This window comes from Camelus ferus, chromosome 15, assembly GCF_009834535.1.
Source record: "Camelus ferus isolate YT-003-E chromosome 15, BCGSAC_Cfer_1.0, whole genome shotgun sequence".
Taxonomy (NCBI): domain Eukaryota; kingdom Metazoa; phylum Chordata; class Mammalia; order Artiodactyla; family Camelidae; genus Camelus; species Camelus ferus.
The window spans coordinates 5,260,527-5,287,047 of NC_045710.1; the positions used below are offsets into that span (position 1 = coordinate 5,260,527).

General features: G+C 52.0%; 1 protein-coding gene and 2 long non-coding RNA genes across 4 annotated transcripts; 1 reads left to right on the forward strand and 2 right to left on the reverse strand.

The window, feature by feature from the left end:
• Nucleotides 1–1,077: 1,077 nt before the first annotated feature.
• LOC106730541 lies at nt 1,078–17,407 on the reverse strand. Of its 2 annotated transcripts, XR_004326097.1 has the most exons (7): nt 16,743–17,407; nt 15,965–16,162; nt 13,385–13,711; nt 11,120–12,554; nt 6,656–7,980; nt 6,286–6,551; nt 1,078–5,394 (listed from the first exon to the last, which is right to left on the reverse strand). It is a non-coding gene; the product is annotated as an uncharacterized LOC106730541 (long non-coding RNA). The 2 variants fall into 2 exon arrangements; XR_004326098.1 differs by lacking the exons at nt 11,120–12,554; nt 13,385–13,711; nt 15,965–16,162; nt 16,743–17,407 and adding an exon at nt 8,429–8,665 and having other exon boundaries at nt 1,083–5,394.
• Nucleotides 17,408–21,801: 4,394 nt separating this feature from the next.
• LOC116668875 lies at nt 21,802–22,388 on the reverse strand. Its single transcript, XR_004326101.1, has 2 exons — nt 22,259–22,388; nt 21,802–22,079 (listed from the first exon to the last, which is right to left on the reverse strand). It is a non-coding gene; the product is annotated as an uncharacterized LOC116668875 (long non-coding RNA).
• A 101-nt stretch (nt 22,389–22,489) lies between these two features.
• Nucleotides 22,490–24,899, forward strand: ID2 (inhibitor of DNA binding 2). Its single transcript, XM_006191842.2, has 3 exons — nt 22,490–22,986; nt 23,303–23,366; nt 24,139–24,899. The coding sequence occupies exons 1-2, from the start codon at nt 22,639–22,641 to the stop codon at nt 23,357–23,359; spliced, it is 405 nt and encodes a 134-aa protein (XP_006191904.1). The 5' UTR covers nt 22,490–22,638; the 3' UTR covers nt 23,360–23,366; nt 24,139–24,899.
• The last annotated feature ends 1,622 nt before the right edge of the window (nt 24,900–26,521 follow it).

Here is a 26,521-nt window from a genome sequence, read left to right on the forward strand (position 1 = left end):
AAGGGCGCACTTGAGCAGGCCCTTGAAGGATGAGGAGATTTTGCCAGACAGGGAAGGGAGAAGGGAGGGTCCAGGCAGATGGGCAGGGGGGCCTTTCTTTACCTCCATCAGTGAACCTGGGCTAAGGTGACTGACAGCTGATGGGGTGGGTCAGCCCAAGGCCAGGACTGGGATGAAGGGATTCAGAGCAGTGGGGCTTTGAGTGAAAAATTGAAGGGGATGTCAAAAAAAAAAAAAAAAAAAAAAACTCAGTGATCAAGATAAATCCGATTTTAATGCAATATTTAAGAAGTCAAAATTAATGCAAGAATCCATTGCTAACAATATACCAAACTTAAAAACAAAGCCAGCGTTACTGATTTTTCCTTTTGGGTCTGGCTCATTTTCACTGTTAAAATGCAACTTTTAAAACGAATATATGTATGTGTGTGCATGACTGGGACATTGTGCTGTACACCAGAAACTGACACATAGTAACTGGCAGTATGCCAATAATAAATAAATAAATAAATAAATAATTTTTAAAATGCAACTTTTTAAGTATTCACAGCTACCGGCATGTGTGCACTTGTTTTTACCAATAATCCCCTTTAATTTCTTCCTGGGGAAGATGAGAGAAAGAAAAAAACATATGAAGATGTGCCAAAAGCTCATTCCTTCCTGTCCTGGTCTTCAGCAAAATTCCCTCCTCCTTTTGGAAACTCAAAACATTTTCAACCAAATACTTCAGTTCGGGAGCTGGGGAGCTTTCCCTCACATTGAATACGGTTCAACACCCGTTTCCTCTGCTACCTGACGACCAAGCCAAAGGCACGGGCCAGAGGCTGCGAGCTGGCCGGAGACCCTGCGGATGTGTGTGCATCCTGCCGGAAGCAACGGAGCTGGGCGGGAAGTGGCAATTAAGAGGAGGGCAGGCTTCAGCAGAAGCTGAGCAGTGCTGGCCCCAACAACCTGGGGCTTATCAAAGGAGGTGGCTGGGGCTGACTCTGGTAATTAACAGGATTGCAGGTTTCAAAGGAAAAGGGAGGAGGCCTCGCCAGCTTTGCTGGCGCCCAGCACTTTCCCTAAAGGCACAGACAGAAACAGGATGAGCAGCCACGGGCAGGCGGTCCACAAGGCCCCTCCCTCGGGGAGGGAGCGTGTCCTGCTGTGGGGCAGTCACTCCTTCTCCATGTCCTTTAACAGTCACCTGTTTGCTCCAGACCCTTTCTCTTCTATCATTACTGACTCCTTCTTAACTTTTCAAGATAATCTTCCTTGGGAATGAAGTTTCTTACTCTTGGACCTTCCCTCGGTGACCTTATTTTTGGCGTTTAAGGAAGATTTTCCAATTTCTCTTTTAGGTTCTGATTTCAGCTAATTTTAAGCCAAACTTACCAGGAGTAACTAAATATTTGAAACATGTGTTTGAGCAAAAGTGAATCAATTTAGTCCCACGGGCCAGACAGCACAAGACAAGGGGACTAGGGTTTGCCGAATGCAGCACCCACCAGGATCTGCCCAAAGTGAGGAGGGGGACGGCCCGTCTGCTGCGGACCGTGTGTTCTCTGGGGACCCTGCACAGTCAGCATGGCTGGTCACACGTGTGAGCCACTTCGCTTTCAGAACCACCAGCTTCCCCATGCGAGCCCGGAACCTGGGCTCTCCATTCAGAGCCTACAGGCACCTGCTGAAACGGAACATCCAGGGAAAGGCTCAGAGGAAAGGGTTCTCCCTCCCATGACCCTGACAGAGACCTGATTGTAGCCTGCAGGGCTGGATGGAAAGACTTAGACGAAAAAAAAAAAAATCTCAGAACCAGGCAGACAAAAGGTCACCCTCGTTTGGAAAGCCTGCTCACCCCGGAGTCAGGAAAGCTGCCCTGGAATCCTTCGACCTGCCTGCTGGGTTTCCGAGGTCCACCCTGAGCCGCAGTGTCCTTGTGGGGACAAGGGCTGGGGCTGATGGTGTGCGTGACACTCCCTCCCTCGCATCTCCTGCCCACTCCAACCCTGCTCCCTGATCTGTTCCCCCTCTTACACTCCCTCCCTCCGGAAGCTCTCCACGCAGCCTCCAGGGATCTCTCCAATGAGACAATCAGACCTTGTTCCCCATCTGCTTCAAAATCACCGCTGACCACGCAGGTCAAGCATTTATCTGCAAGGGCACACTGCCCACAACGTTAGCTCCACAGTCCTGGTCCTCCGGGATGTGGCCTGGCCTGAGGTCCTGCCTTAGCACCCGGTGGACACACAGCAGGGCTCTTCGCTGCCCCTCCACTGGTGCCCGCTCCCCGCTTCCCTCTGCTTGAATTCCCTACCCTGTGCTCAGACTCCCAAAGGGAAAGCAGGGCCCACCTCTGGGAGAAGAGACACGGAAGGCAGACCCTTCAAGGCATTTCCTTACCTGTCACCTCATCAGCGTTATCATTATAATTGCCCACCATGCCTATCAGTCTTCTGAGCCCCCCCTCCCCAGGAAGTCTTGTCTCCCACGCCCCACGCTCCCCAGGTTGGTTTAAGCCCCCTGCTCTGGGCTTCCCGGCACCCCAGGCTCGCCTCTCTCCTGGAACGCACCACACAGCCTCGCAACATGCACCTTTGTCCCTCTGCCTCACCTCTCATCCTTGCTTCTGAGGCTTCCATTCTGGTAGTTGCCGCAGCACTGATGATCAAGCTGAATGAATGAATGAATGAATGAATGCGAGAAGGAACATATCTATCCCACAGTGGGTGCACAGAGGTTCCTTTATTGTTGAGTCTCTTCTTAAGGACATCTGATGATGGAAGCAGAACTCTCCCTGCTTCCCTAGCCTCCGAGGCTCTGAGGATCAAGATTCCTGTCTGCCCAGCCACACCCTCCCTGCCGCCGCTGTGGTCCACACACAGTCAACCAGCAGCAGAGCGGAGGGCGGAACCTGTGTCACCCCAGTTTTAGACCTCTGTCCACCTGGAACACGGACTTCTCACCGCATGTTTGTCCTGACAGTTCCCACCAGCTCGTTCACAAGACAGGAGGGCTGTTTTCTCTGCAGTGAATGTCTCGGGCGTCCTCTTCGGGAAGGAGGCTTGACTCTGAAGTTCCCAGGCACAGTTTCCCTTAACATCTTCACTTGGGAGCCTCGTCTCTCTCCTCTCCGTCTCTCGGAAATAGGAACCCGGCTGACATGTCTCAGGATGCAGCCCTCCCAGGCCCTCTTCCTGGAGCTGAAACTAAGCAGCTTCGTGCAGAAAAGGAGACAAGCAGGTCATCCGAAGCCTTGCAACCACCTGAACGCAGCCCTCAGTCACTCCTGACCTCTCCCCCAATTAAATAACCTCAGTTCCTCAAACTCCCTTCGAAAGCATCACCTACGCAGCAAGAAGAGTGAAACGCTCTGAGCCTTGAGCTGGCGAGGAAGGAACCAGGCTCTCTCCCGACTGAAGCAGCATCTGGGGGGGTGGGAGGCAGAGTGGCTTTATAGGCGACAGGAGGAACTAAACACTAAGATTTTCATTTTAGTGCAAGTGTCAGTGGCACACCCCTTCTGGGGCAAATTCCCAACATCCTGATCAATTGCAGACTAGCTCTGAAAATGCTGGTTTTCTTCAGGTGATAAATCAGAAATTTCCAGGCATCGTAAGGAGTGCTTCCCAGAAAGAAACTTTTAGAGGCTTATTATGTGACTTCAGTGCTTTAGAGGAGTGAGGTGCAAACTAATGAAAAGGGGAATGTGTTTTCCCCCCTCCCTTTTGAAATGGCAGTAATATTCCAAGTGAAGGCAATTTCCAGAAGCACAGTACCTCTGAGCAATGCGACGGGAAAGGATATCCTACCGAAGCTGGTCATCTAATAGTTCACACTGTACCTGCTTCCCCGCCAGGCTGTGGTCTTGCCTCGTCTTGGGAAACGAGTAAGTCAGAGCCGTGATGACAAGCTAACATCTACGTCCTTCAGTCTTAGAAAGTCAGTTGAAAGCAACAAGGGACTAGCTGACGTTCGCACTTCTCTCCCCCTGCTTTCTGTGCACCCCATGTCCGAGTGGCTCTGTGGGTCCCCCATGCAGACCCTCCTATTGTCCCAATGCACCATTTGGCCGGCAAACCTGGTGGCTGAGCGCTCATCTTCTCAAACCATGTAGTGTCTCCTAGAGGAAGAATGTGTGTCGATTAAGGTAAACGAACTTGTCAGTGAAATAAGCCAATCAAAATTTGCCATCAGTATATATGTCCAGGTCCTTTTCTTTCTCCCAATGTCGTGGATACCTGTGACCTGGTTATGTGTCTCTTATTCATTGTCATCTTACTTCTGCTGAGAATAAAATTGATTCAGTCAATGAGCGTTAACTGAGGACGTCTGGGTGTTTGGCAGGCGCAAAGTGCCGGGGAAGCCTGTAACAAGACGCACTGAGCTGATCCCCTGGAAGCTCACTGCGTCCTGGGGAGGCAGAAATAGCAACAACCTGGTACGAAATGCTCCCTGGGCTCTTTATGCCTGGGGGGCCGGGGAGGGCTCTACAAGGGGCAGGAACGGGCCTCTTCTAACTGGACGGTGGGCCACAAAAGTGCCTGCAGATCTTAAATGAGAGACCTTCCAGGCTATACCGGGGGAGAGTTCAGGTCTCCAGGTTGGTGGCAAATTTTCCCTTTGCCCAAGATTTTGGCAAAACCCAAAGAACACAAGGAGCTATGTACCCCCTAAATTCTTGGAAAGCCTCCAACAACGGGGCAGGTACTTATTGGAAGTGGCACAATCAGTCTGATGACTCCCCAACACCCCTACACCCCTCGCCCCCACCCCCTAGCAGCCCAAGAGAAGAGGAAGGGGCGGGCTTGCCCTGGGGGCCACCGTGCTCCTGGTGAGAGGACCCCTCCCGGCTCTGAGGGCATCTCTGCTGAAGACCGGGGCACCTGGCAGAGCCGGAACCCTGCTCCTGGTGCGGACGTCTGCCAAGGATGCAGGGTGCAGAGTGGCTGAGAGACCTCTGTTTCTCAACTGTAATTTTCAAAACAGCACAAAGTGACCTTCGGGGCTCGTTTTTGGCAGTAACATTTTTATGAGTCGATGAACAACATAAATTAGATATCCAGGCCTGATCAAGCCACAGGCACCTTCACCGGGACTCCAAGCAGTGTCCACCGCTCGAGTCCTGGACTTCCGCCTCCTTTTCTTCCCCGACCAGAGGCTCCTTAGTGCCGCCTCCCGACGCCGTCGTGTGGGCTGGGCTAGAAGCCCGGGGGCCACGGCAGCAGCTGAGCCTTCAGCTGGAAACACCGACGCGCGCTCAGCTCCCTTTCGTCCTGTCCAGTTCGGCCTGGTCCCCAGTGGACGTGTTGACACTTGGTTGTAAGCTATGGGTGCTAAGCTGTCCCCTTTGAGTGTGCCTTCAGGACACAGGGGTCACCGCCCGGAGGCTCTGGGTGTTTATGTTGAAACCTGAGGGCACACGGACGTGGGGTGGGGGTGGGGGCAGAGAAGCAGCCGCGGCTCCTCCCACGTTCCCTCCCCAGCCCAGGGCGGTCAGAGCCGCCTGGGGGGCTGGTGGGAAGAGACCTCTGGGCCCCCTCCCCGGGGCTTCTGATTCAGCCGGTCTGGGGTGAGGTCTGAAAATTGGCATCCCTGACAGTTCCCAGTGGCACTGATGTCATGGGCCACACTCTGTGGGCCACTGCCCCTGTGCCCTGGTGGAGACCGAGGTAGTTCTGCCCCCTGGACACGGCTCCACCTGGAGTGATGAAAGCTCTCCCCCCTCCCAGGGCCACGCACCACCGCCGTCCCCCTGCGGAAGAGCTCACAGGGCGCCCCCGGGAAGCGGCCCGGCCCGGCCTGGCCCAGCGATGCTGGCTCTGAGGGTGACGCTCTGGGGGAGGCGGCCCCGGTGGGCCGGGGAAGATTTTAGAGGAAGTGACTTTTGAGACTGAAGGACAAAGAAGGGCCAGGCCAGGAAAGAGGGGTGAAGAGAGTCCCCGAGAGTGGGACAGGCAGGCGCACACCCCACCAGGCTCAGGAGAGCTCAGGGCCCCAGGGAGCCGCGAGCAGGCCTGGCAGCAGCACCTGCGAGAGCAGCAGGGGGTGACAGCTGGGGCTGGAAGGGGGCCGGGGCGCACTCTGGGGTCCTCGGGACAGTCAGAGCCTGGACGTCATCCAGAGGGCTGGGGAGCTGGGAGGGACCAGAGGGGAAAGTGTCTGCCAGGGTCCCGGGCCGCTGCGACTTCCCAAAGGGAACGGCCCTCAGAGGGGCCAGCTTCAGGGACCCAGGGACCCAGGACTGAGGTGGGGAGTATATGGGTGGGGGGACGCTTAGCTCAGGCTGCTGTCACAACTTACCACCGTCTGGGTGGCTTTAATGACGATCACTTATTTCTCACAGTTCTGGAGACTGCAAGTCCAAGAGCACGAGGCAGGCAGATTCGGTGTCTGGTGGGAGCCGTCTCCTCCCGTGGGGTCGGGGGTGTGGCTCTCTGGTGACTCTTCTTATCAGGACCTGACTCCATCATGGTGGTCCCCACCTCAGGACCTCATCAACCCTGATCACCTCCCAAAGGCTCACCTCCAAAACCATCACACTGGGGTCAGGGCTTCCACATAGGAATCTGAGGAGGACACAAACATTCAGTCCATATGGGGGGAGGGGAGAGATCTGAGCTGGAATTTACTTAAGTTTCCAAAGGACTTTACATAGGGGGAAAACCAGTACCATCCAAGGGAAACCGTGACATCTCTGCGAAGCCCTGCGCTGCCTTCCCTCTGCCCACCGGCATGCTGGTTCTGATAAACAGCAGGTCACCTGTAAACACAATTTTCTTTCCAGAAGCAAGCTCAAAGGGGGTACTGTCGGTTAAAAATTAAACAAAATGAAACTCCAATCATGTGAGCATCACATTTTTTTAAAAAGCAACTACTGGTTTTCTCTTGATCCCGACAGGATCAGAAAGCACTTGGAATCATTCCCTGACGGTCAAAATCCATTGGTAAATGGTTACACGGTCTGTGCTCAGCTGTGGATGGCCTGGACTTCCGTGTCAGCGTCAAATTCCTCAGCTTTTCCTTCTCCCTGGAATTCCTTGCTCAGCACACATTTTCCAGGACAGACACGGGCCTTCTCATTGCCTTGTTCTCGGGCGACTTGGGGGGGAACAGGAGACACTGAGTTCTTGGTTTAAAATGAGAATCAGTAAATGGACTTTGATGTAGAGAATTTTTCATTACAGCCAACGTTTCGAATGCATCTCCGTTCATTCCTTCACACGCTCCATGCCACACACAGTTGTAGGTACTGGGGTACAGGGTGAGGATGCCCTAGGCCCTGCTCTCCCAGGATTTATTGTATGAGAACATTCCGAGGGTATTAGGTACTGTTCAAAGAGTCAAAACAGGTTGACAGGAGAGAGGGTTATGGAAAGCCACCGAACCTGTCTGCGTCTGGGATTAACTCTGAGTCCAAGACTGACTCTTCGGTGCCACTCCCTGAGGACCAACTGACATCCTGCAAAGCCTCCCCACACCAGTCTCGCCAGTCTCGAGTCTGGTGGTCCCCACCTCAGGACCTCAGGTCCTGAGGCCCTTCAAACATCCAGTGCAGAGTCTAGACATTAAAACGAAACACACAAAATAAAACCCTCTTCCAGTCTTCAAGCTCCACTTTATGACTTAAAAAGCAAAATCTTTCTAAAGCATAACAAGCTTCTTCAGCTGAAGAAAACACTGAACTCTAAAAGGCGAGGAATCCAGTGTCTGCTCTCTGTCACATGATCACCAAATACCGAGAAACCATCCTGGGACCAGGAGGCCGGCCCAAAGCAGCCGCTTCAAAGACACTGCTCTTTAACGGAAGGCTTAACACATGACCCCAGAAACGCAGAGGGAAAACAGTCCCAGAGCTCAGGAGCTCACACTGGCTTTCCAAGGAGGTCACCAGCGTGGCCCTCCCAATGGGATTCGCAGCGTCAAAATCCCGTCTGCAGAGTCTGCCAAGTGTCAGCGGCTGTGATGGCCTTTCAAAAGAGCCAGACTTCGTGCCACCTCGAGAGAAAAAGAAAAGAAGCTAAAGATTCACTAAGCTTAAAAATTTTAAATAAAGGGTAGCTTTCCCCCAAATAAATCAAGCTGATACAGCCATGGGGACAACTGCAGTAGACGGTGGGAGCTGTCTCTCAGGTCTCCCGGCCACTCTCCTTGTCACGCGAGGAAGAGACGCCGCAGTTACTGCCTCTTCCTCCTCCTCTCCGCCCAGCCTCTGAGCCACTGCTCTGCCCTGGGGAAGATGCCTTTCCCAACTTGTCCTCTGCATCCTTGAGCTGATCTCTCCAGTTTGGGTGTGAGGAAATCTGGGCCTTTTTTTTCCCCTGTTGTGTTCATTCACAAGGGTTTTGCTAAACAGTGTGAATGTTGACCGTATGTTGATTGTGTGGCAAAATACCCTGGGTCCCCTAAAAAGAGTCAGATTGCTGAGTCATGCTGAGTCACTCACCCAGAGGAATCCTGGGGGAGGGCATCAGAAACAGCTGGGGCAGCCCAGTGCCTGGCCAGCCTTCCTCGGAGGGACAGGCGTGTGGGGGGGGGTGTGGACGGCGGGGCTGGAACAGCCTGGCTGAGAGCCCGCAAACTGCCGAAGCACCGCAGCTCTTACAAAAGAGCAAAGTCCTGTTAACATTGACTTTCTAGAACTTTGCCTCCAGAGCAGACTCGCCGAGCTGGAGCCAGAGCAGCAAGCAGGACTAAAGACACTTGTAAACAGAAATAGCAGTAAATGGGGGGGGGGGGGGGGAAAGCAGGATTTGATCACTATCAAAACACAAGGATTGCTTCAATTTGTATTTTTTTTAACTTGTCCTTTGCTGTCTCTCATATTGTACAATTGTCATTCACAAGTCAACGAACTAATTTATTTTGATTATAAGGAACTGTGTTTTTAAATGCAACACAGGTAAGCGTGAGTGGTTATTTTCTGTCGTTCCTTCAATGTCCCTCAAAATCAGAACTTTTATTAGATGACAAAATGGTCACTTCTCATCACCTTATGGCCATAAGGATCACCTGGGGGACTTTCTCTAAAATGCAGGTTCGCAGTGATAATTCCATCATCTGCCAAGAAGTTGGGGCGGGGTCTCAGGAATGTTTCTTAAACATGACCCCAAGATTACCTAGGAAGCTTGTGAAACAATTTAAAGTGCTTGGCCCTACTTCTCACTCTACCCTTTGATTCTTATGGGATAGGTAGAGGTGGGGGGGTCTACAAACTCATGTTTTCTAGAAGCTTCCAGATCATTCAGGTTGGGTTTTCCCTGGCTGTGCTCTCAAGAACAAAACAGCAAAGTCCTGTCACTGCCTAGATGACCCTCAGTTTCTGAGCAGACATGGAAATGTTGCCTATGGGTCTTCATTACTCTCTTCCCTTCAAGAATAACTTTCTATTTTCCCCACATTTGACTGAAAGATGCAGGGAAAGCGTATCCATTATCCCTGCTTTGCTGCCTAATCCTGACACTTAGAGGCTCTGTGACCTTAGACGTGTTACTTAACCTCTCTGAGTCTCAGTTTCAGACTCATACTAAAAGAGAGCACCTGAAGCTGTAGCTGCTTCCATTGGGTTGTTGTTGGGATCAGGTACACACCCTCCTGCAGGCCTGGCGAGTGCCTGTCCCTCTCCTGCTTTGCTGCAGTCAAGTTCCAGCCATGTGAGCAGGGAGACTTGCTTTCTTCAAGTCTCTGCTCAAATGTCACCTTCTCCATGCAGCCTACCAGGACCATCCTATTCAAAACCGTTACTCTACCCTTGCTGCCGGCACTGTTCATTCACATCCCTGCATTACTGTTGCAGCCTTCATCATTTTCTGATAACCTCTGTGATTTACTCACCAATTTTGTTTCTTTGTCTCTCCCTGATAGAATGTAACATCCTGGTAGTCAGGAATTTTTGTCAGTTTTGTTCACTGATGATTCCTAAGTTCCCAGAAGAGTGCCTGGCTCATAGTAGGTGCTCAGTGAATACTAGATGGATGGATGGATGGATAGATGTATGGATAGATGGAGAGGTGGATGGCTGGCTGGCTTGCTGGCTGGATGGATGGATGGGTAGGTGAATGGGGGAATGGATGGTTGGGCGGGTAGATGGGTGGATGGATGCCTGCCTTTGAGCTGTATCTCATCTGAGCCACCATTCACACTGGCTGCACGTCTGAGCTTGGACAACCTGTCTTCTTTTCCAGCTGGGGTAAGATTTGATTACTCACAAGCCAGTGACTTCCCGCTTTAAAACCAACTTTGCTGTTTTATTCCTGACATGTTTTCACCGGATCTGTTTGCATGCTCATTAACTCATGTAAACGTTAATAAAAAACAACAGCTATGGAAACAGCTTCCTGCATGTTTCCCCTTTCGGGTGTAACTACGGGAGCACACAGCACACACGTGGCGGGGTGACCCCCTTTACTGCGCTTCCAAATGACAGCTCCTCCCTGGGGAACACCAAACCCCAGATTTTCACCTCTCCTCTTCCAACCCCCTTCTGTTCTGCTTTCTGCCTAATTCAAGGTCCTCAAGCAAGACGAAGATACCAGAGCCCCTTCCCCAGGACACAGCAGCCATCCAGACCCATGCCCACCGCAAGGCAGCCTGGAAACGCAGCCATGCCTTTAAAAGTACTTGTCAACCAGGAGGATATTCCAAAATGTTTATTTCTGCCTTTGCTGCATCCTTTCCACAATTGCTCATCTGTTCACAGATAAACACTTGGTGCTGCCGAACATGATGGCAAGTGGCTTCTATCTTCCCCGTCCCACCCAGTTCCGGCGTCCCATCCCGCATGTTCCTGCTACACTCCCTCAGCCATAGAAGCAGCTCTGCCACGGGCTTAGGGGTCCCGCAGCAACAGAGGACCGGACTCGCGGTCACTGAGGAGGAGACCGGCCTCCAGGCACTACATCAGTTTACTCTCTCCCTGATCGTGCGACTGGGCTCCACTTCCAGCCTCCCTGCAGTCAGGTGTGGCCATGAGGCAGCAACCCAGTGGTTCTCAGCCAGGGCAATTCTGCCCCCAGGGGACACTTAGCTTTGCCTGGGAACAGGTTTGGTTGTCACCATTGGGGGGGTGCTATTAGAATCTAGTGGGAGAGGCCAGCACATGTCCTGCTCAGGACAGCCCCCTACAACCAAGACTTACCAGCCCAAGTGTGAGCAGTGCCGACACCGAGAGATCCAGTTCCCACCAGCTGGATGTGAGCTCAAGTGCTGTGAGCCAGACCCAGCTCCCTCCCATTCTGCAGTTTCCATGGACACAGCAGAGCCTGGGTCCCTGAGTCACCACCTGGAGGAGAGACACCTGCCCATCACTGAACCCACTGTGGACTCGGAGGGACAGACAGACACTGCGCTTGAGCCGAGTCTGAGTCAGCAGACGTGACCTGGGGGATTTCTGGAGATGTCCTATCTCAAGTGGGAGAGAGGTTTCCGGGGTATTTCCCTGGACATCGATTTATAACAGAAACAATGAGCTGGCCTATGCAAAGGGACGGGGGGCAGGGGTGGCCCGTGGACCTATACATCTGTGAGGGACTTTGGGAATTGCAGCTTTTCAAGTAAGTCGTCTGATGTTCACTTCTGTCCATTCTGGCCCCACAGGACTCCAAATCAGAACCTTTTTTCTTAATTGAAGTGTAATCAGTTTACAATGCTGTGTCAATTTCTGGTGTACAGCATCTTGTTTCAGTCATACGTATACATACATTTGTTTTCATATTCTTATTTCATTATAGGTTACTACAAGATAATGACTAGAGTTCCCCATGCTCTGTAGTAGAAACTTGCTGTTTATCTGTTTTATACGTAGTCGTGTGTATCTGCAAGTCTCCGACTCCAGTTCATCCCTTCCCGCCCCCATCCCCCCTGGTCACCATGGTTTGTTTTCTGTCTCACTTACACGTGGAACTTTAAAAAAAAAAAAAAAACCCACAAATGAACTTATTTACAAAACAGAAACAGACTCAAATCAGAACTTTTACACTCTGCAGTCTGTAAGTTTAAAGACATCTTCTCCCCCAGGCATCTTAACTAGTCAGAGCTCAGTGACAAGTAAAAGCCAGTTCCTGCGTCTTTACAGATGTCTCAGTTCTGTCACAAGCTTGCTGCTGTCACAGTGACCCTTTACAAGAAGGTTTAGATCTAGCAGATAAAATACAGGGACCCACTCATATTAAAAAAAAAAAAAGTATTGATCGTCCATCTAAAGTTTCAATCGGAGGAGCTGTGCTGCATTTTATCTAGTCGCCCTCCTTCCTGAGCACTTGAATTCCTCCAGGTGTCACACTTGGTGCACGATGGATGTTCAAAATACCATCCGGAGCAAGGGGCTCTCGGCATCCACGTCCTCAGACCGGATCAGAAGGGCCAGCGCACTCCCTGCGCCACACGCCACCTGCGTGGCCGCCGCGCCGGGACCCGAGCAGGCTCACTCCAGGTGCTCCGGTGCTCCCAGAGGGGTACGCTGTTCCCGGGACGGCCTGGGCTCAGGGATGCTCCATCTTCAGCATCATTCCTTCCAGCCCCACTGATGGCGTGGCCTTTATCTTCTAACAACCACCATCAGCCCATAAGGGGACCTTAAGACACAGTGAGGATGGTTAAGAATATTTTATTTCAAAATTATGTTTCGAACTGTCATAAAATATCCACTGTAAACGTCTCCTTTTTCAAAACAAGCATTTCTCCCGGAGATGATTAAATGATCTGATACACCTTCAGAAAGCTTTAGGAAGTAGCTCAGGGCAAACATTAGACTCTGAAGTCAGACAGGCGAGGGTCCCGATTCTGGCTCTGTCTCCTGGCTGTACTGACAGGACAGGTTATGGGGCAGCGTCCTGGCAGGGGAGCCGGGAGACCGCACCCCGAGGGTCTTGTGGGGCTTAGGGATATCGGGCCACAAAAGGGCTTGAGCCAGACTTGCACCCGAGTGAGGCAGCGCTCCAGGTTGCCCACCACCAAGAGGGGGCAAAGGCCTGGGGGGGGGCCCTCGGCCTCCCAACCCAGCAATTCTCAGGCTCTGTGGTCTCAGCTGAGCCAGCAGACCCCACCTCTGCCCAGCGTCTGTGACCCAGGACCACAGCGGCGCCACAGGGCCCAGCACATCCCAGTCCTCCTCCTCACACAGGCACTCATTTGTTCCCCATCCAAAGGCTCTCCCACTTCGCACACCTCCCTGGTGGGACAGCGACGGGAGAGCAGCCTGGGCTTCAGCCCCGACCCCATCGGACACCCGGCCCTGCAGCCCGGCTCCCTGCATTCGGCCGCTTCCTCCTGCAAAATGGAAAGACCCTGTTGGTCAGCGTGAGAGTCGGAGAGAACGGCGCTGTTAAGTCTGCCCCGTGAGTCAGTGCTGGGAGGTGCTCTGAAAAGACGCTGTTTTGAGGTCAAGAGCAGATGGATCGCTCACCTGTGCCTCGCTGGCTCCGTCCACAGCCCGGGGCGGGGGGCGGACCCTCAGCGGCGCAGGTCACAGGCTGCGCTGGGCGGGAGTCACAGGTAGCTCTGGTGACCACGCGGGTTCTGACTCAGTGTGTCTGGGCTGGAGCCTGAGTCTGCCCGAGTCCACCGGCCTCCGGGCACCCAGGATGCAGGTTCTTACGCCGTGCTTTGAGGAGTAAGGCTCAGAGTTTAAGGCTCCCGTCCAGTCCCCCATCTGATTTGATGCAAGTAGAGGAGCCGGGAACCCAAGGTTCCCAGTGACTCACTGAGGGCACGCTGAGACCAGGGAAAGATGCTCACCAAGCAAAATTTTGGAAATAAAGTGTGAGATTAAAACCACCCCCTCAAAGACAAGGGCTCCGGCTCGGGGACTGGGGGGTGGTGAGAGCCTTCAGCTCCAACCTCCTCCCTCATCCCCTCTCCCACCCCAACACAGCAGCAGCAGCAACCGTGAGAACCAGGACACTTCACTGCAAGAGTTTCGCTCTTCTGCATTCCTACAGCGGCTCCTCTCTGGGAAAGCGGGGCTCAGGACTTCAAAGCCAGCCCTAAAGAACTGTAATTGCATCAGCCCGCTCCCGACTCCTCTCTCGGGACCGGAAATGGCCACACTGGGATGGCATCACAGGAGGACAGACGGAGGCTTTCTGGCAGCTGCCGAGAGCCACTGCCTGCAGGGCTCCCACCCGCCTTTCTAGGTACTCAAACTTTACATCTTCCGGCCAACAGTGCCTTCCGTGGGGTAAACAGTGTCCCAAGGGTCCCTGGAAATCAAGTCAGAGAGATGATGGGACAAACAGCCCCGCCCTAACCAGGAAGCACAGTATCTCCACACTCAAAGCCTTCATGATGTGTGAAGAAAACCTGCCAAAATCATTTAAAACCTTGACTCTGAGAAGTGATGAGATGTTTCTATGACATGGTTTCTGGAATGTCTGGGGGCATCAGATGCTCTCACTACCCCACCAGGGAAGCTGGGTGGGAGCACAGGTGGCCACTTTCCCCCTCAACCCCCTCAGCTTTCCCACGCTCTCCAGAGCCCTGGAGTCAAGCCATGTATCCTCCTTTGTTTGAGCCCAAAATACATAGTCATCACACATGCTTATAAACTCTACAGTTTAGGGGCACTTTAGCAGGGATTCTTATTGGTGAAAAATAGACCCACACTATAAACCTGAGTTTATACCGGATATCACAACAGGATGGTGCTGCAGAGGATGAGGTGGAGAGCAGAGGCGTTCACCTCTGCTAGCCAGCAATGAGCCCCTCAGCAGTGTCAGCAGAGACCACCCGGGAGCCTGGATTTCCACCAGTGCAGGTGGAGACCACTGTGAGAGGTACCTCTCCCCTTCCCAGCCAGGGTGGTGTCAGCAGAGACCTGCTCTAATAGGAGGTTTAATTAAGATCGAGAGTCTCATTGAGACCCAGGTTTCAATGAAGATCACTCGTCATACCAACAACCAGGAAACACTCAACTTGAATGAGAAAAGACAACAGTAGCCAACACTGAGTTGACGTGATGTTGGAATTAGCGAATAAGGATTTTATAACAGCCATCAAAAAAGTCTTTCAATGAGCAATTATGAACATGCTCAAAAAAAGGAAAAGCCAAAAAATTTCAGCAGAGAAATAGAAGATATAAAGAAGAACCAGCTTTAGAACTGAAAAATACAATAGCCAAAGCAAAAACTTCACTGGATGAGCTCAGAAGCAAAACGAGGACAGAGGAAAGAATCAGTGGACTTGAAGATAGAAAAATAGAAATCCTCAAATTACCCAATTGGAACAACAGAAGAAAGTAGACTTAAAAAAGAAAAAAAAAGACACAGCCTCACAGACCTGTAGGAATATAACAAAAGATCTAGTATTCCTGTCATCAGGGCCCTGGAAGGAGAGGAGAAAGAGGGAGGGGCTGAAAAGGATGTGAAGAAATAATGGCTGAAAACCTTCCCATTTGGCAAAAGACTTAAACCTACAGAGTCAAGAAGCTGAGGAAACCTCAAACTGGAAAAACACAGAGAAATCCATGCCAAGGTATATCATGGGCAAATTTCTGAAAACTAAAGATAAAGAGCAGAGAGAAACACGCCTTATCTGTAGAGGAAAAAGCAATTCGAGTAATAGATGTCTCATCAGAAACCACGGAGGCCAGAAGGAAGTGGCCCAACGTGTCAAATGCTGAAAGAAAAGAACTCCAGCCCAGAACTCTAGATTCAGCAAAAACATCCTTCAGGAAGCAAGGGGACAACAAGACCTCAGATGCAGGAAAACTAAGAGAACTTGTCACCAGCAGACCTACCCTTAGAAAATGTCTAACGGACACTCTTGAAACAGAAAGGAAATTATCAAAGAAAGAATACTGGAGTATCAGGAAGAAAGAAAAAACAAGGGAGAAAGTTAAAATGGGAGTAAATACAATCAACTTCCCTTGTCCTCCTGAGTTTTCCAAAGACAAATGTACAGGACTTCAAGAGGTCCCGGTGGCTCTTTCCCACCCAGAGGCAAACCACGTCACCGGTGGGGTTGATTTAAGAGGCCAGTTACTTACCCGAAGCTTCTCAGCCTGCAATGCCTGCGCCAGCTGCACCAGAGTCTCCCTCAGACTGTTTCCTGGGCTTCTCACCAAACCCAATCAGAATTTCTAGATGTGGGCCCCAGGACTCTGTTACATGCACCAAGGTATGAAGTCCTCAGATTCGAGTAGAGCTTTTGTTCAAAAATAGGCTCAGTCGCTCATTGTTAACTTCTGAGGACCATGAGAAGAAAGTGTTTTATAAATTCCCTGCAGGACTGGAACAAATTCCAAGGTAAAACAGTAATCGATCCCCAGCCTGGGGTCAAGGTCACACATCTCTCTGCATCAACACAGACTGATGTTCCAGGGAGGGTGGGTCCATAGAGGGATCGGTCATACTTCTGTGCCTCAGTCTCTTCCCCTATAAACTGGGGACAGCATCTGCCTTTCCCAACTCATGGGGTCAGGTGAAGAGCAAAACAAGAGAGCTGTGACAGGTTTATAAATGGTGATTCTTACCCAATGTGAATGTCTAATCTCTTAACCAGGGCCATCGTGTTGCTCTTTTTTCTTTGAAATGGGATGTCTCTGAATTTTTCACAGACTCCAGGAATAAAATATACCACTTAACCGACCTTTCCTCCAGGGTCCCACTGATAAGTCAGCCCCAGCATTGCTACAGATGAGGACCCTGGCATCAGCAGAGTGGGGAAGACAGCAAGGCTCCCCCAAAGCTGACAGTGGGTGCTCAGGGGCTGTTCCTCCAGGAGCCCCCACAGGTCCCTCTGCTGGCTGGGTCCCCAGCACTCACCTGCCTGAGAAGGCAGCCCCAAGTCCTAACACCTCCTGAGGACAGGAGTAGCAGTGACACGTGACAGACATCAGGGGACTTACAGAACGCTCACGTTATTTCCAACTGGGGAGAAGGAATATTGTAAATTGTCATCCTGGGGGGAGTGGGATGCTAGAATCTGGGAGTGAACGCCTCAAAGACGTGGGGATCGAGGATTGGAAAGAGGGGTCTCAAATATGTTAAAAGCAGTCTCTCCACCAGCCAACTTGAGAGGCCAGTGATGAGAATTATCAGCGCTGGCGCCTCCTGGGTGTCACCAGTGCCCCATCGCCAGCCCCTGGGTTGGGAAAGGGCAGTGGCCAAAGCACCGAGGGCCAGGAAGCGTGTCTGTCAAGCGCGCCCCGGCCCGGCCTGAGCCCCTGACCTGTCAGCGGGAGGGGGCGGCGGGGGGCGGCGGGGCGCGGCGGGGTGGCCGCCCCGGGCTGGCGCGCGCGCGCGCGCGGTGCGGGGCGGGCGGGTTCCTCCCGACTGAAGTCATGCACTTGGCGCGCGGCGTTGTGGCCAGCGCGCAACCGTGGCTTCGGCCAAAAAAGCGGGGGCGGGGGAAGCGCACAATGTGTTTCTTGTTAAGAACTCGCAAGCCGGCCTCAGGTTTTGCTTTTGGTGCCGCATTATAATATTAAGATGCAGCTCGATTCCGGACAAGCCCGCCCTCGTCGCTGGCTGGAGAGGTCTGCTGCAGATTCCCACGGATGAGGTGGGGGGCAGACCCCCTCCCCGGCCTGGGCGCTGCGTCAGGCACAGGAGGCGCACGGGTGGCAACTGGGGGTCCCCATGGTGACCCAGGCTCCCTGCGGGGACCGGACCCCGCGACGCGCGCCTCCGGGAAGCGCAGACTCGGCGACGCCAGCCCCGCGCCCCGCCAGCTCGCAGGCAGCCGAGGGTTGTTTTCCAAGACCTTATCTCTCACTCAAGTTAATTTTCTTTTTTAATTTGGTGACCGGAACAAAAGTCACAGGAAAATCCTTTGTGAAAGACAAACGTGGCCACAAATCGGGGCATTTCACAGCATTTGTAACTAAATATTTGCCGTGCTGGTAGTTAAATGGGCCCCTCCGCCCAACTTTCCAAACTTTGCTTTCTTTGAAGGGGGCTGAAAGGTGATCTCCCTACAAGATCAGACGGTTGAAAGCAATTGGATTTAGCACGGCGTTTTTCCTGGTGCTCCTGAGATCTCTGGGCAAACAGGACCACAGAAGAATCCTAGAAGGAATTAGGGCCACGATGGGGGAGGGAGGACTGTTAAACCATTGTAGGAGCTGAAGCGCTTTGTTAATGCAATTTATTAGCTGTGTGCGACAAGAAGTAGGAGAGGTTAGGCAGGTCTTCCAGAATACCCAAAGGGAGAAAAATAAACATCCCCTTGTTTGCTTTTTGTGGTTTTGCTCATTTTCTCCCCCTCTCGTGTCCCCTCATCGAAGTCTGTTTTAAACTCAAATTCGGTTATCTGGTTTCAGGGTAAGGGCTCTCTCTTGCCAAGGTATTAAATAAACAAGTAAAGCAAAAACTTGAATCCTTATGTAATCCAGACGCAGTTTCCTCGAAAACCACAACAAACTCTGCTAAACCAGATAACAGGACCGGGAACAGTCCTGACCCCACCCCCCGCGGTTTTAGGGCCAGCAGAGGACATCCAGATTCAGGAACTCCTCTCCAGAACGGGTGATAAATAATTGATGCTAACGCTCTACACTGCAGATGCGCACCCCTGAGGGATCCGGATGCCATAAACTGTCCAGGAATGTTGGCATCTGGTTCTTAAAATGGAACTTTCCCTAGAGATAAAGCGGCCACCGAAGAGGCGTCTGCGTCCGCGGGCTGCTTGGAACTTTCTGGCCTCTTGATGTTCTCAGTTGAAAACGCAGCATTGGAATGGGGCTAAGTCTGCCCGGCTTTGTAGTGGTTATGAGGACGCAGACGCGGATCTGCTGGCGCGCAGAAGCTGGGAGCAGCGAGACGCGGCTGCACATCCTCCCGCCTGGGAGGTGAGGGGGGTGCTGTTCTGGAAAAATCTGATGGTATTTAGTGCAACCCCCAAGGGCTCCGAGGAGGAAGGCAAGGGACAGTGGGCGGTGGGAGTAAGAGGGGGTCCTTCAAAGGTATTTTTAGGAGTCTAGCATCAAAGTCATCCCCAGGAGGATCCAAAGGAATAAATCAATCTCGCCATCCCCTAAGACAGTCAGTCACCTTCTCCCCATCCGCCCTTCCCTCGCGCCAGCCCCACCCTGAACGCCTCGGTTGCAAAAACAAATAAAATAAAGCAAAACCTTTTGCTTTAGCAACCTCTTAAGCCACATTACGCCTCCTTCTGCACAAGGAAGATTTCTTTCTTCTCCCTCTCCCGGCTTTTTTTCTTCTCTCCCCAACCCCCCTTTTCTTTTCTTCTCGGTCCTCCTTCCCCCAGATCGCTCGAAACTTAAGACGTGCAGCGGCTGCAGGTGCGCGCGGGCCGGGCGGCCGGGTGGCCGGGCCCGGGCGAGCCTGGGACGGCCGGGCCTCGCAGGCATTGATCAGCTGGGCGCGCGCGCTGAGTGACGGCGCGGTTGCCATGGCAGCCGCCTGAGCGGCGCCGCGAGGACAAGGCTGCAGGGCGGCGTGAATGGGCGGCGTCACGCGCCTGGCGCCAGAGAGTCTGCTCCGGGGCTCCGGCTCCGGCCCCGCAGCGGCCTGGCCCGCGCGCCGCCGCCGCCGCCGCCAATTCATCACCTGTCAGGGATCACTCGGGGGGTCACGGACGGAATGGACACAGCTGTGAGAACAAAACCGGGGGGAAGAAAGGCGAGCGCTCCCAATTGCGCCAGATGTGCAGGGAGGACCTTGAGACCCCCCCTCCCCCGCCCACCCACCCACCCACACCCCGCAGGCTCCTCCCGCCCCCAGTTGCATCACGCGGGGATTGCAAAGGCCGCCCGGCCGGCCTGGCGCGCCTGGCCCGGAGCTGCTTCTGATTACAGCGAGCTGCTGGACGCGCTGGGAACGGACGCCCGGGCCTGGGGTGGAGACCTGGGCCTGGGGTGGAGACCGAGTGAGTGAGCGAGCGAGCCCTGGAACCAGGTTAGGGGAACTTCCAGGGCAGCGTGTGGCTTTAAATGGGGGGGGAGAACTACATCGCCACCCCGCCCCCCAGCCCCACCGGAAGCCATTCACACCTTCCCACCACCTACGGATCTCGAATCCAGGGCCCTTTCTGCAGCTGGGAGCATTTGAACTTTAGTGGCCTCAAATGCAAACCCCTTGTAACCCACCCCGAAAATGCTCCAACACCAGTTTGCGAATGAAAACATATTTGTAAAGGTAATTTAGTATTGGGCTTGCTGAGACAGACATACTAGTAACTCAGGCCCTTTTTAAATCATTAATTTATAGGGCTTCATCGTCCCCTTAAAAATTATCTTTAAATGAATGTGGAACTGGGTAGCGTGCCAGTGGAATCGAATTCAACACAGGCTGACTGGACTCTGACATGGCAGCTAAAGAAAGAAACACCAGAAAACTTTCACCATATTTAGCAGTTTTACTACATCAGGGTACAAAAATGATCATGGGAGAAGGCACTGCCTTAATCAACTTTGCGAGTGTGTGAAGTAATACTGCACAAGGCTCATTAGGAACCAGCCCAGAGCCTGGCTGTAGGGATAATGAGGCTGGCACGGACGTTCACATACGGTGTCCTTGGAAAAAGCTCGGAATGCGTCAGTATCGCAGGGCTGCAATGTCCAAGAATCACAAGTAATAATTTGAGAAACCCAAAGATGTTTGTTTACATTGGCTATTATTGTAAAATAGTCAAAGTATAACATCATGAACCAAAATAGTGTCAAAACAAAATCTGTTCCACTGTGGCACGTATGTGACAGAAACACATGCACACAAAGTACATCAAAAGGCTCGAACTGTGGGGGACTCGGGGATGAAATCATTTCCAGACTTAATATCAGAGGAGAGGCTGTTAATCGAATACTGTCAGGAGCAGAGTTGCAGGCAACATGAGTGGGGCCAGGCCCTGAGCAGATTTCTCTGCTGGTCGGGATACCGTCCACTTCCATCCTCCAACCCAAAGCGGTGGGATTTTCTGAAAGTGACATCCACCCCAGCGCCACCAACTCTTCCTCCCTTAAAGGGAGGCCCTGGGGCAGGCACATGGCCGCAGCCAGTGTCAGAGACCAGCCAGCCCACCAGCTGAGGAATGAATCATTAATTGAAGGAAAAAAACACTCTTTCCCCATTATTAAGCTTTGCTTTTTCTTCGGTTCTGCCCCCTTCCTCTTTCCGAAATGCAAAGAAGGTAGAGATTGAGACTAAAAGTAAACAAGATATTTACAAATATTTTATCAGATTTTCTAGTTTATTGCATTCTAGAGAAATAAGATTTTCAAAACATACCACTAATTTACTGTGATCTTCAGTTAAGCTAGAATTCTGTGTGAATTAACTGAAAGGGATTTCAGTAAATAACTGCAAACTTTTTCTTTATTGAGACCATAGGAATGAGTTCTTAAAGATTTATAGAAAAAGAAAACAAAACAGAACAAAACACAACCTGAAGCTCCGTCCAGGACTAGCGCTGAAAAGATTCCAAACCTAGTACATGACAGAATTTTCTTTTAATAGTGTGAAGCTGTCGACCAATGGCTGGGGCCACCTACCTGTCACAAAGCTTTAAAAATACAGTAGGTGCTGGAATGTGACACCAGAAATCACGATTTGTGCATAATTAATCACATTACTTTGCCACCTACACTGCAAAGCACAGAGGGGCAGCCTCTCAAGGGCAGTGTATGCAAATACACTTTCAACATGCAAATTCCCCTAATGATTTCCGATTAACAGCATCATTATAATAGCCCTTCCCTGTTCTAGAAAAGGAACCCGGAGAGCGTCCTGCCTCAGAGCTCCTTAGCGATCAGCACGGTTTCCAATATGGACTCGTTTTACCGAGTTTACAATAATGCCTCCTGCATTGCTCCGGGTTAGCAAGATCCCACACTAAACCTGCCACCGAATGCGCACACGGGTATTTGTTTTTGTTTTTGTTTTTATTTTTGTTTTACAAAGCTTTTCCTTATTTTAAGAAACCGAACTCACTCTACAAACGTCACTTGTCCGTGGCAAACTTATTTGCGTTTTCACTTTCTTCAGAAATGCTATCTTGATGACATTCGGTGGGTAGTAGGGAACGATGGTGGCTCTCCCTCTGCTGTGCAGACCTTGCCCGTTTGGCTGTGACTTTAGGGATGCTGAAAGCTCCAAGGTGTAGAAAGCTTCGTCCTCGGTGGACACCTTAGGGCAAAGGTCCTGCCCCGCCATTGGGATTAAAATTGAGATGCACATTTAGATTCCCCGAGGTCTCCCGCCTCCCCTACCCTGCCCCCTCCTCCCCTCCCCTGCTTCTCTGCCCACCCCACCGCCCCCTCCCCGCCGCTCCCCGCCGCTCCCCGCCGCTCCCCGCCGCTCCCCTCCGGACCCTGGCTTACTGTATTCTATTTACCACCACAGCTGGGCTCGCGCCCGCCCCGCCCACTCCGCGGGGATTGGCTGCGAACGCGGAAGGACCGAGCGCTCGCCCCGCGTCCGCGCCCACCAATAGGGGCGCCCTCCCGGCCTGATGGACGCGCCGCCTTCCACCAATAAGGACGCAGGGAAGCCGGATCGTGTGGCCTGGGCGAGCACAGATAAAAGCAGCCCGGCCCGGCTCTCAGCTTCATTCTGAGCCGAGCCTGGTTACCAGCGCAGGAGGCTTCGTAGGCTCCGTAGGCTCCGTAGGCGGCGGCGGTGGCGGTAGCGGCGGCGGCGGCGGCCTGAGCTCTAGGGCAGTCCGCTCCCTCCTCCCGGTCTCTCCTTCCCCGCGCTCAGCATGAAAGCCTTCAGTCCAGTGAGGTCCGTTAGGAAAAACAGCCTTTCGGACCACAGCCTGGGCATCTCCCGGAGCAAAACCCCGGTGGACGACCCGATGAGCCTGCTCTACAACATGAACGACTGCTACTCCAAGCTCAAGGAGCTGGTGCCCAGCATCCCCCAGAACAAGAAGGTGAGCAAGATGGAAATCCTGCAGCACGTCATCGACTACATCTTGGACCTGCAGATCGCCCTGGACTCGCACCCCACTATTGTCAGCCTGCACCACCAGAGACCCGGGCAGAGCCAGGCGTCCAGGACGCCGCTGACCACCCTAAACACGGACATCAGCATCCTGTCCTTGCAGGTAAGACCTACTCCCGGTGCCCCGCTCGCTCCCGTGCATCCCCGCGATCGCCTGGGCGGCAGACCCATTGTCAAGGCGGCCGTAGACGGTGACTTACAGATGAGATAATTAACTTTATCTTTTAAAAAAAATTAATAAATCTGTTGTAGATTGAGTCGTGCGTGAAATGACTGATAAGTTCTGACATGTTAATGAGTCTTTGAGTCCGAATTTAGCATAAACTTGCTGTTCTGTGGACTACTTAAAAAACAGAAATAGAGGCTCTTTCTCCTTAAGGTTGTCTAACATCATGCCTTTTATCACCTTTCTCTCGCAGGCTTCTGAATTCCCTTCTGAGTTAATGTCAAATGACAGCAAAGCGCTCTGTGGCTGAATAAATGGTGAGTGTTTGTGCCGCCGGTTGAACTGCCGCTTGGAGTGTGTGTGCGTGCGCGTGTGTGTACTTGAGGATCTGTAAGATTTGGGGCTTCATAACTGAATGTGTATTTTGTTGTATTACACGTAGTGCATTGTTTACGTGTACTGGACATGAAGGGGCATCTAGTTTCTGTTACTCAAGATCACAGAACATTTTCCTTTAAAAAAAAAATGATGTTAGTAACTTAGTATGAAGGTGGCCGAGGGAAATGAGTACTGGCTTCTGTGCGCATGTAACATGCCCCGGCTGTTTCCTGCGATCGCTCTGGTACTACGAGGTACTAACCTCCGTGTAATTAATCTTATCGCCGCAAATTCCATAGGGATCCTCCTTCCCTGAAACTCCAGCCCTCTGGGATTCGGCTAGCCAAGCATTGCTGCCCTGTGCCCCAGACCCTGTGATGTGGGATTCCGACTTCCCTATCTGTTAACTAAAGGGCTGTTTTCAATCAAATAATTGTTACAAGAAGCAGACTGGCGCCTGCGAGCACTCCGTTGGAGATCCAAATAGGAGATTGCGCTGGGAAGTTTTTCCCCTGAGTCTCTGCTATTTTCATGTTTAATTTGCGCTGTGGAGGCCGAGTGTGTGTGTTGCATCTGGACGCCAGGGTTTGCCCAACGTTTGAGTGTTTGGTTAAATGTTCAAACTGCGGCTTCCTCCTGGCGCCAGTCTGCCCGCCTCTGCCCTTAGGTTACAATCTCCTAAACAATCCTTTCTCTCCCGATCTTTTGCAGGTGTTCATGACTTTTTTTTTTTCTCTTTGCACAACAACAACAACAAATCCACGGGCTCTTTTAAGGCGCTGAACTTATTTTTCAACCATTTCACAAGGAGGACAAGGCTAAGTCGAATGGACCTTTTTTAAAAATGGAAGGAAAACTAAGTGATCAAGTTCCCCAGGGTGTTCTCTGACCTGGACTGTGATATTAGTTATTTATGAAAAAGACTTTTAAATGCCCTTTCTGCAGTTGGAAGGTTTTCTTTATATACTATTCCCACCATGGGGAGCGAAAATGTTAAAATCACAAGGAATTGCCCAATTGAAGCAGACTTTGCCTTTTTTCAAAGGTGGAGCGTGAATACCAGAAGGACCCAGTATTCAGTTACTTAAATGAAGTCTTTCGGTCAGAAATTACCTTTTTGACGCAAGCCTACTGAATGCTGTGTATATATTTATATATAAATATATATATATTGAGTGAAACCTTGTGAACTCTTTGACTAGAGTTTCCTTGTACAGTGGCAGAGATGAATATTTCTGCTTACAAAGCGTAATGATGTATTCATGCTAAACTTTTCATAAAAGTTTAGTTGTAAACTTAACCCTTTTATACAAAATAAATCAAGTGTGTTTATTGAATGGTGATTGCCTGCTTTATTTCAGAGGACCAGTGCTTTGATTTTTATTATGCTATGTTATAACTGAACCCAAATAAATACAAGTTCAAATTTATGTAGACTGTATAAGGCTATAATAAAACATGTCTGAAGTCAATACCTGAATTCTGAATGGTTTTTAAGACTTGTCTTGTGCACTCGCTTTCTCTCTCTGTCTCACCATTTTACTTAGCCCTTTCTCGCCCATTCCTTCCACCACCCTCTTAAGTCTTGGAACCTGTGTGCAGAGAAACACTTCATCAGATGATTTGCGGGCAGGGCCAGCACTTGGGGGCACAGGGCTGCGGCTGCTTCCGAGGAGAGCCGACTAGGGCTGGGGAGTCCGTAAACCAAGTTTCTCTTAGTCCAGTAAGGAAAGAGTAGTTTCTCTGCCCTGGGGCTGAGTTTCAAACCAGAAAGTTGCTGTGGTGGCGACGCCTAGGAGTTAGATCATTCAAATAAACTGGACTCTGGAAGGACTACCTGTCTGAGCAGACATCAAGACACTCCTGGAGTAAATACAACTGCTGTCAATCCAACGAGAAACGGCCCCACAGAATTCTGGAACTAATTAAAGATTTAGAGGAAGGGCAAAAAATCCCTCGGTGTTACTGTTTGCCCCAAGTGACTATTTGTCCTGGAAATTAAGCTGTAATATGGCTCTGAGCTCGGGGCCTCTGCACACCCTCCCTGTACCTTCTCCACCTGTAGCTCACCCAGCCTCCCGGAGAAGGTCTTCAACCTGCTGGCCTTCTGAGACGGGTGGCTATGAATGAAATCCCCCTTCACCGTTGACTGCGCTGACTGGGCCATGGCCTGCCCAGGGAAGGATAAGGGGGAGGGAGTCAGAAAAAGGATCAGTTTCCATTGCAGCCGTTCTGTGGCGATATTTGGACCCTGCTTTAAAATATGTAGTTTATAATATAGGTATGTGCTTAAAACTCAGATATGTGCATATATTTGTATCCTCAGATTGGAAGACACCTCCCCAGGGGTGTGAGTGGGAGGGTGTGGGAGGTTCTGGAAGGCTGGTCTGAGGTGGATGGGCACTGGCGAAGGAAGGGGGGGAGGACGGGACAGGCAGGCAAAGAGGTCTCACCTGGGGCCACTTTCTGAGGCTTAGTCGAGCAGGTGTTTGGGTGGCGCCACCGAGTCTGCCCCGGTGGCTGCGGCGTTTCCGGCCTTGACACGGAATCCATCACCACCCAGCCACCCAGCACGGGGTGGTGGGGTGGAGATTTGTCGGGGAGAGGTAGCCTGGGAATCTCAGCTCAGACCTGGCCAGGTTTCTGCTTCCTCTGCGGGGGTCCCGACCCCAGACCCTCCTTCCAGGGCGGGGGTCTTGCAGCCTGCCAGGGCAGCTCTGCCCATCACCCGTCCCCGGACATCATCCTAGTCTGCAGGTGAGCCCATGCTTTGATCCAGGCGCACTGCCGAGGGCTGTCGTTGTTGTTCATCATACCCCCAGGGAAGCGGGCTCTGGCTGCGTTGGCGGAGCCAGTCATCCCGACCCAGGCTGCTCTTCTAGGCTGTCACTTGACGTCCGTCCACCTGTCGTCAGCCCCTCCAGAGCCCTGCACGACGGGCCACCCTGCGCGGGGCTGGACACCGGTGGGGTGAGGACGAGAAGTGTGTGGCCAGGTTGCTGCCCAACCCCCGCCCCGTCCTTTTCTCCGGGGACAGCGGGGCAGAGGGGCGCAGACGCCAGCCTCTGGTCGCCCCCAGCCTCGGTGACCCGCG

Coding starts and splice junctions, on each gene's coding strand:
- ID2 (XM_006191842.2), top strand. CDS start 22,639: ATGAAAGCCTTCAGTCCAGTGAGGTCCGTTAGGAAAAACAGCCTTTCG. Junction 22,987..23,302: donor TCAGCATCCTGTCCTTGCAG/GTAAGACCTACT, acceptor TTTCTCTCGCAG/GCTTCTGAATTCCCTTCTGA.